The 15,143-nt window shown below is 39.9% G+C and overlaps 1 protein-coding gene across 2 annotated transcripts; it reads right to left on the reverse strand.

Moving 5' to 3' along the window:
* Window positions 1-8,771: 8,771 nt before the first annotated feature.
* Window positions 8,772-12,640, reverse strand: MED10 (mediator complex subunit 10). Of its 2 annotated transcripts, none has more exons than XM_061449168.1 (4): window positions 12,460-12,637; window positions 12,139-12,222; window positions 10,944-11,046; window positions 8,772-9,830 (listed from the first exon to the last, which is right to left on the reverse strand). In XM_061449168.1, exons 1-4 carry the CDS (start codon window positions 12,585-12,587, stop codon window positions 9,735-9,737), a joined length of 411 nt encoding a protein of 136 aa, XP_061305152.1. In that variant the 5' UTR covers window positions 12,588-12,637; the 3' UTR covers window positions 8,772-9,734. The 2 variants fall into 2 exon arrangements, with proteins under 2 accessions (XP_061305152.1, XP_061305153.1); XM_061449169.1 differs by having other exon boundaries at window positions 9,731-9,861; window positions 12,460-12,640.
* Window positions 12,641-15,143: the final 2,503 nt, after the last annotated feature.

Consider the following 15,143-nt stretch of genomic DNA (forward strand, 5'->3'; position numbering starts at 1 on the left):
CCTGGTCCCTAGCTCCCTGGACAACATCCCTATATACTTCCCAGGCCACCTGTCCTTGCTTCCACCTTGCATCCAGGAACAGCAAAAGCAAGATTACATATTAGAGAAAGTATGTAGTAGAGAAAAGCTAACACAGCTTTTGGCATAGGAAAGGCTTTGCATACATACGGGGAAGGTGGTTGGAGTTCTCTAAAGGTATGTGTACATTTTGGACATCAATAATGCATAGACAACCTTTGTTTGAATTCCCTGATGGCCTTCAGTAAGATCCCTCATTTAAGAATCTTGAAGAATCTCAGGTTTTAAAAAGACAAAATGAAAAACAGAAACAGTTCAGAGAATAGTGGCAAGTGTGATCTGAAGTACAAACCAGCTTCTATATAGGGAGCAGCTACAAAGAGTAGCCTTCAGCCTGGAAAAAGATTATTGTAAAGGGAATATTACAGTAGTCTATATAACTGCGAGTAGCGTGAAGATTAGAGATAGGACATGCATGCTCCCTATCTCTTCTAGTGCAAGAACTAAGAATTAAATTAGTGGATGGTTGATTTAAACCAAACTGAAGCAGAAACCTTTTCACGTAACACAAATATGAACTGTGAAACTTCTTGCCATGTGATTCTATAGATGTTAAACAGGTTCAAATTGCAGACTGACAAATTCATGGACAAATCTATTGAGATTTATAAAGATCAAAGGTCATATACATTAGGATGAGGATGTCCCCATATCCTAAATAAGTGAGGGCTAAGGGAATGTACACAGTCACCTGTATAGAGCTACATTGCTCTGAGTCTCAACTTTCTCTGCCTGGGAATCCTCTCTTCACACACCTATTGTGTTACTTCAGGCTGTCTCTATTCATCAAATAACAGTAAAGATAACAGTAACAGCAGTATTACTATGACAGTCTTTGTAAATGATTGGTCTGTATAATTTGGAGCCAAATAAATTAGAGAAAGAAGTGTTTTTACTAATTGCTTCCTTTCTTTTGCTTTCACCACCACCTCAGTGAGTTCCAACATGTAATCATAATGGTTCTTGTTCCCCCCTCCTCCCCCCCCCCCGCCCCGATCACAATACACTATCATTGCTGAGCAGCAAATTGGATTTTTCTTGCAATCTTTATACTCTGCAACCATAAGTATCAATCTTAAGAGATGACAGATCTTACACATACGCTGAGCGACCTCAGAAAGATTATATACATAAAAGCAGAAAGTCTGTCCAAGATAAAAGTACATCTATGAAGCTATGTGTCTTCTGCAATATTGCATAAGAGAAATTCCCAGGCCGAGTAAAAAGCAATAAAAAAGCTGTCACATAATTTATGCCTATTGTACTCTACAAACATTTCTTGATTTGAAAGTTTTTCAAGTTTCTTATTTGAAAGAAGAGCTCTGAAAGAAGAAATTTTATTGATTTTTTTAACACACTTCTTTTAAATAAGATTTGTTGTATCACTGAATCCATCTTTCATTTTATTGAGTACCACATGCCTATTCAATTATTGATTTAAGTATTGTAACCAAACACATGATGACCAGAAATTATATTAAACAGCCTTAGGAAAACAGTATCTCATATTTCACCAGAGATCTTCAAAGCCATTTTTGTCTGCTGAAACTTCTTGAGTCTTGGGCTCTGACCATATAAGAAAATCTTTATTAACAATATTGCTCAAATGTAATAAAATAATAGTCTATTATTTAAAAAGTATTAGAACACTAATAATACTTTGAAAAAATAGTAAGATTCAAGATGGATGGTCACACGCAAAGTGTTGTGGTCAACGGCTCAATGTCCATTTGGAAAGGAGTGATGAGTGGTGTCCCTCAGGGATCAGTGTTTGGACCAGTCTTGTTTAACATCTTTGTCGCTGACATGGACAGTGGGATTGAGTGCGCCCTCAGCAAGTTTGCCGATGACACCAAGCTGTGTGGTTCGGTTGATACGCTGGAGGGAAGGAATGCCATCCAGAGGGACCTCGACACGCTTGTGAGGTGGGCTGATGACCAGCAGGTCGAAGGAGGTGATCCTACCCCTTTACTCTGCTCTTGTGAGACCTCACCTGGAGTATTGTGTGCAGTTCTGGTGTCCTCAACATAAAAAGGACATGGAACTGTTGGAACAAGTCCAGAGGAAGGTCATGAGGATGATCGGGGGCCCAAGCTCTTCTCATGGGAAGATAGGCTGAGAAAGTTTGGGCTGTTCAGCCTGGAGAAGAGAAAGCTGCGTGGAGACCTCATAGCAGCCTTCCATTATCTGAAGGGGGTCTATAGGGATGCTGAGAAGGGACTCTTCATTAGGGACTGTAGTGATAGGACAAGGGGTAATGGGTTAAAACTTAAACAGGAGAAGTTTAGATTGGATATAAGGAAGAAATTCTTTACTGTGTGGGTGGTGAGGCACTGGAATGGGTTGCCCAGGGAAGTTGTGAATGCTCCATCCCTGGCGGTGTACAAAGCTGGGTTTGGCAGAGTCTTGGGTGACATGGTTTAGTGTGAGGTGTCCCTGCCTATGACAGGGTGGGTGGAACCTGATGATCTTAAGGTCCTTTCCAATCCAAACCTTTCTTTGATTCTATGGAATTTCTTATATATTTAAATGACAATCTCTTAGTTCAACAGTATGCTTCTAAATCCCTCATGGGTAAAACATTTTCCCTGTAAACATGGCACCTACCAATGGTTTTGGTAATGGACAATTATAAGCTTCTTTTTGTTTACTGGCAAGGACAGAGAATTTCTGTGACAATACAGAAATAGTTTCATACATATAACTTAATCTATATAATCACAGAAATTTTGAATCTTTATCAACATCCCATATAAAAGTTTATGAATGTCAACAATTAACATGAAGAGATAATGCTATTTGTGCAGTAGAAGTGGTGTAAATATGGCCCAGATTCCCACAAAGGAATTTAATAATCATACAATATTGCAATAATTTGTATCACCTTTTCCCAGATTATATATAAAAGTAGCTTCATCTTCCTTTGAGGAATATTTGGAGAACTTTGTTTAATATAATGACCAAAGTGCAAATAGCAAGAAATTAGATTCAGGTCAGGTCTTGAGAAATGGGAATATTATGTGTTATTTCTTAGAACATAAAGGGACTTTTTTTCCAGGAGATGATAAGAAATTATTTTGAAAATGTTCATACTGTGCATAAAGATGTTTCTCTTTTACTGTCTGCGTTATGTCTTGTTGAGACTAAATACAATCAGGTTCTCAGTATAAAGTATGTCACAATACAGAAGATACAAATTCCTGGTTTGATTAACAGTATTACAAGTGCTGTTACAGAAGTATCCTGTAATGTGTGCCCCTCCATTATTTTAATTAGGAAAATATACAGAAGGATGTTAACCACATGGAAGTAACTGAAGTACACACAGTAAATACAGTGTTCTCAGAGCAGCGCAGATACTCGTGTCACCTTGACTCTGTGCTCTGCAGAACTGGAAGGACATCTGGCAATTTCCCAGAAATGCTACAGCTATTAATCAAAGTAAGAAAGGACTTTGTGTTGAAACAGGAGAATCCAGAAATATTCTTGACAATGACACATCTCTTTTATTAACTTGCTATTAAACTCAGTATTTGGAACACTTCTTACACATTTTTAAGTCTTTGTTTATATAATTTACTTTTTAAATACATTGATTCAGAGATGTTTCAGTAAAACTGCAAGCTCAGGTAGTAGTTTCAAAGTGATCTAGTTAAAATCTCGAAAGATCACACAGGGCAAAAAGAAACAGATTGTATGGTTCAGCTTCCCTAATCAGAGAGCCGAAGATAAGATTACAGAGTACCTGGGTTAACTTTATTGGAAATATATAATAAGCACTTTCAATCACTTGGGAACTGCATTCATCAAAGGAAGTAATTTATTAAATCATCCCAATATAAAATATTTGGGAAATCATCAAACCATTACCATCACTTAGCTGTACTTTATCAACAAACTGAATTAGAAAGGTCAATCAATGAAAACCAAAACGCTCTGCCTAGAAAAATCTTTTGCATCAAGAAACATCTGGACATTATGAGAGAAACAAATTGCTTCACATGCACTGGTTCTTTGCATTATTCTGAGAACTGGCTAAAAATGAAAGTGCCTTAGTCTGGAGGGAAAAAACCTAGCAAGAGCTGTGGGTTAGATATACAAACAGCTGATCAGATGCAGCATGTAACTCATGTAACAGGTTATATCTTTACCTGTTAGACTTCACATCTTTACATTAGGCATTCTTCATCAGAAGGTTTCAAGGAGGAAGGCTGGGCACCCACCTGCTTCTGCTTCCAGTAGCAAAAAGGACAGAGAGAATGCTGAACTTTAACAGGTTGCAGTAAAATCCCTTGAACCTTCTTTTCTTCAACAGAAACCGATCAAGAATTTTATACTGCCTTTGTTTATCCTAAATGGAGTATAGGAGCACACGCTCCATCTTAAAGAGTCCAGCAGCATTATCTAATATATCTTCATTTTGTAGTGTGTGGATAAGAAGGACAATTATTTAAAAAATAAGCAATTACCTGCAGTTACTTTTTCTCTATTATTTCCAGAATCTTCATTAAGTTCAAAAATACACTTTAAATTCTTAATGCTCATAGGCTTTCATACCTTCCTTTTAGCTAAGCTTCTGTTGCCCTTTAATGATTTTAGATGCTTTGTGGCCTGACTGATGTTACATTGATGTTATTTTTAAATAGAATTCAAGATAACCTCCCTCCATACAATCCAGGTAACAAAATGGGAAAGAGCAAAGATGTAACTTTCTCCTTTAACAAATGTCTTGAAGGTTATCATCTAACAGAGCATACATCATCAGTGTCATTTGTACATATGCTCCTTTTCAGAGAATCAATTAACAAACTAGAGAAAAAGTAGGTTTGATTTTTGTGTTTCATATGCAACTGGTAATGGTAAACAGCATTCTTGTTCTACAAAATCAACCCAAATGCACTTATTTTGACATTTTCTTTTCTTAAACACACATAAATTACAACAGTTACCTCTCTTCCATATTATGCTGACTATGAACTGTTTGGGGCAGTTGCAGCAATAGCAAGATGGCCAGCCTAGAAACATGAGTGAAGCAAGTACAGAACAATAGAATGAGATAGTGTTACCAATTTAGAACTGGAGCTGAGCAGAATGTGGAACTTCATGGTTTAGCACTTTCTTCTGTTTGCTGGTTTAGTTTTTTATTATTCCTGATATACATAACCCTCAAGCCAAAAAAACAGAATAAGATAATGTTTTCTTAAATACACAGATTCCCTATCAATCCAATCCCATGATATCACCTATAAGGAATATTATTCCCTAATCCTCCATCTCCGCTAACTACTCCAGGCACCACATTTACCACAACCACCTAGATATCCAGAGGAAATGTATAGTCCATGCATTGTCTGTAAATCACCTCTCTCTGAGCCAGGGAAGCCTGGGACCTTCCTGCCACGAGCAAGCATGGACATCAGTTATGGGGTTAACCATCTTCACTGTGGCCAGCACTGGGTACTTATTAACTGACAACAACAAAAAATTGCAAAAGAGCAGACATTTCACATTTTTTTTAGGGGCTGTGGAAGCATCTGTCCCCCATGGCCCCCCATTGCTCCAAGCTGATCTCTAAACCCTGTGGGAAGCTATGGCTAGCATGCAAAGGCAGACTGCAGCCCTTCAGCCTTCTTAACATCTCCTGCACCAGAATGATGTCAAAATACTCTCAATAGCGTCCAGTAAGTATGATTTGGTAACAACTAATTCTTGTGAGATAAAGGAAAAAAGCAAGATGCAGAGGGAAATGTACAAACTGTAGAAAATACTACCCTTTACACGGTAGAATAATTGTTAAATGCTGAAATTCAGAGTAGAAGAATCTTTGTTAATCGGGATAACAACAGAGTAAAACTTAAAAAAAAATAATAATTCCTATTGCATTTTTATAAAATGGACCCTGGAAGGTACTATGATTCTGGCTATGGAAGTGTGAGAGCTGTTATTTTTTAGAATCCTCTGCCACTCCTGTGTCTTCTGCAAAATCAACTTACTCAGCAACTTTAATAATGCTGCATAATAGCAGTGAGAAGAAAGAATGCATAAGGCCTTGCTAGGACATTGTGTAGCTGGCACAATCAAATACATAATGTGGCACCGGTATGAAGAGAACATGGCCAAAACTGAACAATGCTTCACAAACAAATCAAATGCATAGATGTAGTCCAAGTCCTTGGCTCAGGATTTCTAAAAGAATGATGGGGTTTTAATGGGAGCAAAATTAACAGCCTTTTCCACAAAGGTATAGGAGACTGCCTTATGCAAAAGCACATTGGTATTCCTGTGGAGTGACGTAAAGGTTGTAGCCGAGACAGAAAGGATCCTCTCTGGAAAATTCAACTAATTCCAAGGGCTTCCCACACTAAGCACACCAAAGCACAGAAAATTCACAGATTCTAGGAACATAGTTTCTCTTTCACCATTGTCTAACAAAAAGAATGTCATCTTACCCTGCCATGTGGTGCTCTTAAGAGATGGAAAGTACCAGGGTTGCGGAGAAACGATTCAGCTGCATAGCAGGCAGAGGGCAGCTGTGATGCATGGGAACAACACACACTTTTCTGTTAAGGAGATTTTCAGCACATGCAAAAATATATAATAGTCAGGAAGTTAAACGTTGAATTCTGTTCAGTGCTTCTATTTTCAAAGGACAAATCCTCTTTCTGGTGCACCTTTCCTCCTCATGCCTTCTCTTCCTACCAGCAGTAGGAGTAAATCCATACATTACAGTATTAATCCATTATTAGTTTATATGGGAAAATACAGATTGAAATAAAGGCATAGAAGAACACATTACAAAAGAGCCATACCATGTATAGCTCATTATCTCTGAGCTGAGTGGTGTCCCTCAGGGATTGGTGTTGGGACCGGTCTTGTTTAACATCTTTGTCGCTGACAAGGACAGTGGGATCGAGTGTGCCCTCAGCAAGTTTGCCAATGACACCATGCTGTGTGGTTCAGTTGATACCCTGGAGGGAAGGAATGACATCCAGAGGGACCTTGACACACTTGTGAGGTGGGCTGATGCCAACCTCATGAAGTTTAACCATGCCAAGTGCAAGGTCCTACACCTGGGTCGGAGCAATCCCAGGCACAGCTACAGGTTGGGCAAAGAAGAGATTCAGAGCAGCCCTGTGGAGAAGGACTTGGGGGTGTTGGTTGATGAGAAAATGAACATGAGCCGGCTTCAGTGTGCGCTTGCAGCCCAGAAAGCCAACCGTATCCTGGGCTGCATCAAAAGGAGCGTGACCAGCAGGTTGAAGGAGGTGATCCTGCCCCTCTACTCTGCTCTTGTGAGACCTCACCTGGAGTATTGTGTGCAGGTCTGGTGTCCTCAACATAAAAAGGACATGGAACTGTTGGAACAAGTCCAGAGGAGGGCCACGAGGATGATCAGGGGACTGGAGCACCTCCCGTATGAAGACAGGCTGAGGAAGTTGGGGCTGTTCAGCATGGAGAAGGCTGCGTGGAGACCTCATAGCAGCCTTCCAGTATCTGAAGGGGGCCTATAGGGATGCTGGGGAGGGACTCTTCACCAGGGACTGTAATGATCGGACAAGGGGTAACGAGTTAAAACTTAAACAGGGGAAGTTTAGATTGGATATAAGGAGGAAATTCTTTACTGTTAGGGTGGTGAGGCACTGTAACGGGTTGCCCAGGGAGGCTGTGAATGCTCCATCCCTGGCAGCGTTCAAGGCCAGGTTGGATGAAGCCTTGGGTGATATGGTTTAGTGTGAGGTGTCCCTGCCCATGGCCGGGGGTTGGAACTAGATGATCTTAAGGTCCTTTCCAACCCTAACTATTCTATGATACAGCATATAAACTGATAGAGACATGCAATGCCAGGCTCCTCACATCTAGGATGTAAATCCTGTGATAGTATTTTCACACTGCCAGCCAAACATTGTTATACATTAACACAGAAGTCTCAAAGTTATCATGTGTAAAAACTAATTTGAAAATGAGGACTGCATTTTAGAATATGGTGTTTAAACCTAGAATTATAAGCTGAAAGTTTTGAACGGCATTACAGCAAAGGAGTTGAATCAAAGGAGGAATCAGAATGTAAAACTAAGTATTTGGATTTTTTATTAGAGAATTAAAAAGATAAGGTCCCTCCTGGTTGAAAACTTTACCCTCATGTAAGAACATTAATGTCTCTAAAGTTACTAATAGAGAAATAATGCTTAGTGTGACAAATTGGAAGCAGGTACAGAGATGTCTGCATATATATGCACACATAAATGTAGTGAAATTAGAAATTAATAGAGAATATGCACTTCACAGATAGAAGTAAGAGTTCCTCCAGAGGCCTCACCTTTGTTTCAAAGTAAAATCGACTTTGAATGTACTTTAAACTGTTTCTGACCCCAAACATCTTTAAAACCATTTGTGATCACAACCCAATGCCTTGAAAAGCAAATTAAATATATCCTTGCAGCATCTCTTCAAGACTTCACCTACAGGCAAAGGTGCTAATCACAATTTGCACTACATAAAAGAAAAGGTCCCCATGCTGGTCAGAAACCTACCACCATCTGCAGCATACTGCAATGGAAAATAAATCAGTGTTGAGACTGAGTAGTCTAAAACCTTCCACTGTGATAAGCACATGCTCTACACCTCAGGGCAGTGAGCCCAACATGCTGGTTTATGTTTGGGAATATTTCAGAACAATTACAGATTTCACAAATGAGGTCGCAGTTGATCAGAAATGCTTCGGGTGACAATCACTGATGCCCAAAATCTTTTGCTTCAGGTACTAAACCAGAAGTCTCCCCACAAAACCGAAATACCAGGTTGACATTATCTTCAGATATACAGTCTTTTAACAGCCAAGTTTTGATATAAATTTCACTTCTCTCACTGTCAGTGAGGAATATGCTGTTTTTCACAGGCTTCACTTCATTCTCCAAAGAATGACATACAACAGAAAAATGTCAGAATTTAGATATTTTTTTTTAATTCAACAACCCGCTTACAGAAAATGAACAGAATCAAGCAAAAGCTTACATTAAATACTATACAAAATATTAACATTGTTGAGGAGCTAGGGCACAAATAAGCTCACTTTCTATATTCTCAGCCATCTGAACTGCAGCTCATAGAACAAAACAAGAATATCTGAAGGGTTTCTTAGCTGCAATTCATTACGACACACAGGAGAACCACAGCCTTTGAGAGGCTCCTGTTCAGCAGAATTTGCTAAGATGAAAGCAGTCAACCGTACTGAAATAAAAACTAAAGCAGTTTACAAATAAAGAATAGTCAAATATAGTAAATACACTTCTCTTTTAAATGGCTGAAGCCACAATGCTCGAGCACACTTTTCAGAGGACAAAACCCATGATTTTCTGCTCCGGAAACGTACTTTGCGGGAAGTGCTACACAGTGATGCTCAGTAGGCAATGACATCTCCAGAAGCTTTCAGGAAAGAACATATTACCACAAAAAGTTTCAACGGCAATCTTTGAGTAAAAGTCTTCAGAAAGATTCAGTAGCTTCAGACCAGAACCATCAGCAATCACTGAGCTCCTTCACAGTCCACCACTGCCATTCTTAGTACAGTTGTTGCAACAGCTCAGATTCTCCCTCTCTCCAACATAGAGTGTTGTCAGTTTATGGAATTGACAATTTTAGAGCTATCAAAGGCCATCTTAAGGAGGCGGATCTTCTCCTCGAATAGCTTTGTACTTTGCCATGTCTTCCGGGAACACCTTTGTTAGTTCTTGAATTAACAGACTTTTAAATTTCTGGAGAGAAAAAGCAGAACATACACACCACCTGCATGATTTATTTACATTTTCTCAAGCAATGTTATCTAATTAATGGAAGTGTTTGTATACAACACTACATTTCAATGACCTAAGAGAATGGTACCCCCCCCAAAATACCTCAAAACCACACACAGAAATACACAGTTATGTTTATAAAATTTACAGAAAACGCTCAGATGAAATCTACTAAGAAAGCACGAGGCAAACTAAAATGCTTTCAGCTTCCCTTAAATTAACTAGTATTTTCACCTAAGAAATACAAAATAGTTAGACCTCTCTGGTAAACTGTGATGCATCAACATCTGCCTGATCTTATTAAGCAAAGCTGATAAAGGACATCCCCTTGATTCGACATGGAATCCCCTCCACCACCACAACTCACACCTGGCTTAGAAATACGTAATTCTTCCTACAGCTTTTACAAACACAAAGCATATCAAGTATCTACATTCTGCAGCACTACTTTTAAGTTCAGCTAAAGAATGTTTTGAAACACAAACAGCCCTTTCTCAAATCTCACTAAACTTCCTTTTCTGAATGTGTATTTCAGGAGTAATTCCAGCAGTTAATCAATGCAGCAGAACGCCTGGATTCATACTAAATGAAAGTACAGGTTCAGAAAACCCTAAACACTTTCATAAATTTAAAATCATTTTATAAAGATTAACTCATGCTTATGGAGTACATTTAACATTTTAAGACTCTTAAGACCCATTCAAGACTGGAAAAATACCCCTTCCGTTTTGCTTATTGCTAGATTTACACACTCCAGTTAGAAATCTACAACTGCGTGAGGTACTTTCTAGCATTCAATATGAAAAACAAATACCCTGTAATGCTACATGCAACTTTAACCAAAGTAAAATCATAGTGACATCTGCATCGCCAGATGTGGGATGAGTTACACTGCTTCTTTTAGAACAGGCAACATTAGCATCAATTAAGGTACAGGGATCCAGAGCAATTCCTAATACAAATGAACTAAGGGAGTCAATAATTGCACAAATGAAAACCCCTCACATACCTACAGGAAAGTAAAAACTTATCAAATACATTATTACATTGCTACTTTCATTATTTCTTGTTTACCTTCATTGTGTCAATTTTTCCTTTTACTTGCTCATTTTTAGCCAAAGCTCGCTCCAGACACTCTTTAGTGTAAAGCTGAGGATTGCGGCCTTGATCTATGTATCTGAAAATAGAAAAGAAAGATACTACCTACATAATTTTTCACCTTGTTGTCTTTCTGTCACTACTATTTTCCGAGATGTGCATTTTAAAAAATGCATTTTAACTCAGCCATTTTCAAAAGACAGTTCAAGCAGGGCACACCTTAATCGGCAGATACAGAAGTGTATTTCTGCTTTGCAATGTATGCGCTTGAGAAAGGGAAATTCCATCACTGAGTAAAGAACACTTTTGGATTTACAGATAGAGTGAAAGCCTAACTGAAGCCCTGTGTTGCCAGCAACACACTAGAATATAGCAAACCAGAATCATCTGGACTTATAAGAAACACTAGTAAATTAACTTGTCAGCTCTACTGTAAAAGCTGTCTTGTATAGCTCTTGTTCTACATTCATGATTTTACTTTTAATGTTCTAATTTTCTGCCAGCAAGAATGTCGCTACTGAAACAAAGCATCTAAGTACTGGCCTAATGTATTTCCACCTGCAACTTTAAATCCTGATTCTACCCTAGTGTAAAAGCACGTTTCCAAAATGAAAGCTTACCTACCAAACCACTAGGCTCAGCAAACTCTGTATTAATATCTACATATCTAAAGTCAGCATAAATAAAAAAATAGAAAAAAAAAACACAAAACAAATACCCAAACAACCCAAAACCAAACAAAAAGAATAAAAAGAGAGATCTGAAAGCAGACATATAATTAATCAGTTCTCTTACTCTCCTGCCTTTCCACAGACTGAAGGTACTTCTTACCTTCTTCTGCCTGCTCATGTTCTTATGAGGCATTTGAAAAATGGAGTTTAAGAAACAAGCGGTCCTCAGTGAAAATACAGAATCATAGGCTGGTCTGAACTGGAAGAAACTTTAGAGACCATCACATTCCAACCCCCCCATGCTATGGGCAAGAACAACTCCCACTGGACCAGTTTGCTCAAAGCCCCAACCAGCCTGGCCTTGAACACTGACAGGGATGTGCCTGCCACAACTTCTCTGGGCACCCTGTTTCAGTGCCTAACCACCCTCAGCAGCAAAGACACACTATTTCATATCACCCAAGTACAGTACCTTTCCTTCTAGGCAGAATGTTACTTACTCAAACACTTCCAGGGGCACACTAATATCATGCAGCTGCTGCCGGCACTTGTCTATATCCTGCAAGCCCGTCACCATGAAATTTCTGTAAGAAGAAAACGGGTTGTTTTCAGCCAAGAAAGGGCGGTACTGCGCTAACCCTAACCCCGGCTGCGAGGGAAACCCCGGCGAGCCCCCCTGCCCCTCCGCCTGCGTTAGGGTGACAGATCCCGCCGGCAGCGGCCTCCGGTACGCCGAGACTGCCGGCTGAGGGGGGGGGGGCGGCGGCGGCGAGGCCCGGCGGCCTGGCCGTGTAACGCAGGGGGAGCGCCGGGTGCCTCACAGTTTCTGGTTGAGCCCAGCCTGGCTGCTGGGCTGGAAGTCGCTGACGATGATGCCGAGCTGCCGGATGTTCTCCACGAACTTCTCCAGGTGCTCCTCCAGCGAGTCGAACTTCTCCGCCATGGCCATGACCGCCGGCACGCACCTACCACTTCCGGGTGCTCACGCAGGCGCGGACGGAGGAAGGCTGCATTGGTCACGCCCCTTCCACGCCCCCAGGAGTCAGGCCACGCCCCCCCCCCCGTTACGCCCCCGGTTCTGCTCCCTCGGCCGTGTAAACCCGGTTTGTCGCTTCCCATGGCTTATGTTCGTTACGCGTCTGGCTCCATGGAAGGATGCTCTGCCCACCAGACAAAGTATATGATCTATAAATCCTCTTTGCACGAGTCGGTATTTGCTTCCATCATCCCGGATTTATCAAATACGTGATCACAAGTAATGAGAAATGCTTCTTACCTTGGAGCTAACCAATACAAACTATAATCAGTATCTTTTCTAAAAGCCAGGTAGTTGGAGTTTGACAACATGGATCATTCAGTAGCTCTCAGAACTGCTTTCCTTTCTTCTGTTACCATATAACATCCTTTGGAACTTTTCGGTAGATCCCAGTGGAGCAGGAAGCACACAGTGTGATTAGTAAGATCTTTGAATAAATTGCCAGCACCCCTTTTGGAATGGTAATATTTGAAGTCTCAGTACTAACTGATATGGCCTGCCAGACATGGACTGCTGTGTCTAGATCCTGATGTGTAGAGACAGGACTTGACTTCTTAGACAAGAGTCTTTATTGCCAGCCCACTCCTATAAACCTGCAATAATTTACTCTTATTGTTTTCCTGTCAATTACCTTTTTGTCTGTCCTCAACAAATATTAGCACATTACTTATATTTTCAGTCTGTCATTTGGAATGTCTCTGCTTTTGAGTAGTTTGCCTTCCTGGGTTGCATAGATGTAAAATCATTCCTCATTTTCAGACCAATTCAAATCCTGTGTCTGTCTCTAATTTGTTTACCACCACCACCCTGCACTCAAACTCCACTCTTGAACCATTCTCAATGCAGAGCCTACTCGCTTCTTGAAAACTTTCCAGAAAGATGTCTGTGTGCCCTTTACTGTTAGGTAGGGCTGCTGGTGAGTATCCCATCACCTCCCTGTGTCCCATCCAATTCCTCATTAAATTGCCTCATCATGCACAGCTACTGCTGGCTGGTAGAGGCTCTGGGTTAGGGATCATCCCTGTGAAGACCCTAACACCTCATTCATGGGTAAAGGTCCTGCAGACAACTGGGATATAGGTAACTGCATGGATCTAAAGAGCAGATATATTTCTGCCTGCTTTAGACTCCGTGTCTAATCTGTAGATAGATATGCTCAGTTCACACCCGATCCCACTCACAAAGGCAGCCCTCAGACCTTCCTTTTATCTGGTAACAAAAATGCAAACCCAGAGTTCAGGACACCTGGATTTCCATCTCTCTTTTTTTATCTGCAAGGATCAGAGCCTGCGAAAAGCCTTGGCCTCAGAGGCAGGGATATATTTGGCAGCAGAGTCCATTCAGTCCCTGTGGCTGTTCTACTTTGTGCAAAAATTAACTATTGCTTGAGCAACGGGCAGAGTGGGTTTGGCATGTCACACAAAAAGAAATAGAGGAACCAGGGACTGATTATCCGATGAGGGCTCTTTATCTTCCCCACCTGTCTTATATCTGCTAATTATGAGTGTTTGTCTAAACTATGTAATAAATAGAAGCAGTAATACTAATAGAGGTTCACTCTACAACACAGTAGAATTAGCTGGGCAATGACAAAATATCAGTCTATATTAAATAATCCAGCTATCATTTTCCCTGTGGGGAAATTATCTGACATCCTTAAATTCCCGTGGCACATCACAAAAACTGTATGTTTTATAAATAGATTATTTCCAGTATGTCTGTTTCCAGGTGAATCTGAGAAGATCAGTCCAGTAACATCAGCAGATAAGAATCTGGTGCTTTGATTCACAATGAAGGATTTGAATGAATGTTTGAAGTTAGAACTAAACTAAAATATATATGATATTCAATCAGTATTAGATTTAATGTATTTTATGCATTTGTAGCTATAACTTGCAACCACTTCTGTTCCACAATGTGAACCATCAAAAGCAGCAATTCTTAATTTCTTGGATGCATCTTTTTATTAGTTATATTTTTCCACTTATTATATCAATGAGAAAAACAAAAATGTAAAAAACCCTCTAATGGTCAGGTTCTTTTCTAGGTCACCGTGCTAGTTCAATAGCAGCAAGTTGGGTCTTTGCTAAATATAAAGCACTGTTCAGCGGTTTGTAAGATTAAGTATGCTAACCCAAAGTTAAAATACAAGTGACTGTAAAGAGCACTAAATATTAAGGAAAATATAATGCTGTACAGATGTGAAATTATAAAAACAGTCCTAGGCTGCAAAAAGCAGTGTCTGTTTACTAGGCTAGGTAAGTTACATTAATGAATTCTGTTAGATAAATATACACAGTGCCTTTAAGACTGAAAATTGCTGTACATATATTACCAGTTATTAAATTTTTCTCAAGATCACCAACTAGAGCAGTGTTTTCCTGTTCGGGGAAAAGAAAGTAAACCAAAGAAAGCTGTGTTCCTATGAGAGGAGTGGGAAGAAAGAAAGGTCTGACAAATTAATTGATC

The sequence above is a fragment of the Pezoporus flaviventris genome, unplaced genomic scaffold (assembly GCF_033815535.1).
Source record: "Pezoporus flaviventris isolate CSIRO_AGI_PZ_B2104156 unplaced genomic scaffold, CSIRO_AGI_Pfla_v1 ptg000007l, whole genome shotgun sequence".
In the NCBI taxonomy this organism is placed as follows: Eukaryota; Metazoa; Chordata; class Aves; order Psittaciformes; family Psittacidae; genus Pezoporus; species Pezoporus flaviventris.